The following is a 1,223-nucleotide window of genomic DNA, read 5'->3' on the forward strand; positions in this document are numbered from 1 at the left end:
TTCTCCCTCACCTTCACTCCTTTCCTGGGCACTTGCCAGTAGTCCTGTTCAATCCTTTCCTTTGTTTCCATGTAGAGCTTGTGACCACCAGGAATAGAAAAAATGCCTGCTGAAATACCTTCCATTAGGGACATGGAAAGCTGCTCAAGTTTTTCCTGGCAGAATTTAACAGATGCCTCTTCATTCTGCAGCAAGATCTTATCCTGCTTATCCTTTATGATTTCCTGAAAGGGAAGTATAGAGGGCTGTCACCAGGAGAAAGGAACAGAGGAGAAAAAGTTCCAAAGAACCTGGTGGAAGGAAGTCTAGCTGTGGTCTTCATGAGAAAGGCATTCTGTTGGAGAAGGATGTGGAATAAGAAGGAATCACAAGGCTTCCTTTACTCACAACCCTGAAAATTACATGTGAGGCAGGGGAAAGCTTCTAACCACTTTAGGTCTCAGGTTCTTCATCAAAAATGTTGGTGTTGAGCCCTGACCAGTTTTGCTCAGTGGATAGAGCGTTGGCCTGCGGACTCAAGGGTCCCTGGTTCGATTCTGGTCAAGGGCATGTGCCTTGGTTGCAGGCACATCCCCACTAGGGGATGTATAGGAGGCAGCAGATCAATGTTTCTCTCTCATTGATTTTTCTAACTCTCTATCCCTCTCCCTTCCTCTCTGTAAAAAAAATCAATAAAATATATATATTTTTAAAATACTGGTGTTGAAGCGTGTCTGTGGGGAAGCTCACTCTCTGGGCCATCTGCTCACTGTAGTGGTTGGCGGCCTTCTGAACCGCCCCAGAGTTCTCAAGCTGGGCCAGTGTTGTAACTGCATTCTCCAAACAAGGCACTGCACCACTACTGATGGCATCCACATAAGTCACCACCAGAGTCCTTAGCCCTAATAAGCCAGGAAATTTAAGGGATAAATATCAATTATCACACAAAGGGATCTATGATTTGTAGACAACATTTCTAAATCCCTCCGTATGTCTGTCTGTCTCTCACTATGAAACACATATATGTGTGTGTACACACACACACACACACACACACACACACTTCCATCTCCTGTTATTGGTGTACGCAGTTAGTTAGATATTAACAAGAGACCAGGGAGCTAGTGGAATGAGACATCTGATAAAGCTCGATTAAATAGAAAAGAAATAGCCTTATAATCACCCTGGGGTGTCCACCCAACTAACTAGGATGGGAGATAAATGACACAGTGAGAATTACTTTA

The 1,223-nt window shown here is 44.0% G+C and overlaps 1 protein-coding gene across 1 annotated transcript in view; it reads right to left on the minus strand.

The window, feature by feature from the left end:
• Window positions 1-1,223, minus strand: part of LOC102770313 (guanylate-binding protein 6-like) — a 28,506-nt gene that overhangs the window by 6,846 nt on the left and 20,437 nt on the right. The window contains 2 exon segments of the mRNA XM_015565318.1: window positions 12-245; window positions 634-881. Coding sequence (XP_015420804.1) covers window positions 12-245; window positions 634-881 — 482 coding nt within the window.

Source organism: Myotis davidii, unplaced genomic scaffold (assembly GCF_000327345.1).
Source record: "Myotis davidii unplaced genomic scaffold, ASM32734v1 scaffold1870, whole genome shotgun sequence".
Lineage (NCBI taxonomy): Eukaryota > Metazoa > Chordata > Mammalia > Chiroptera > Vespertilionidae > Myotis > Myotis davidii.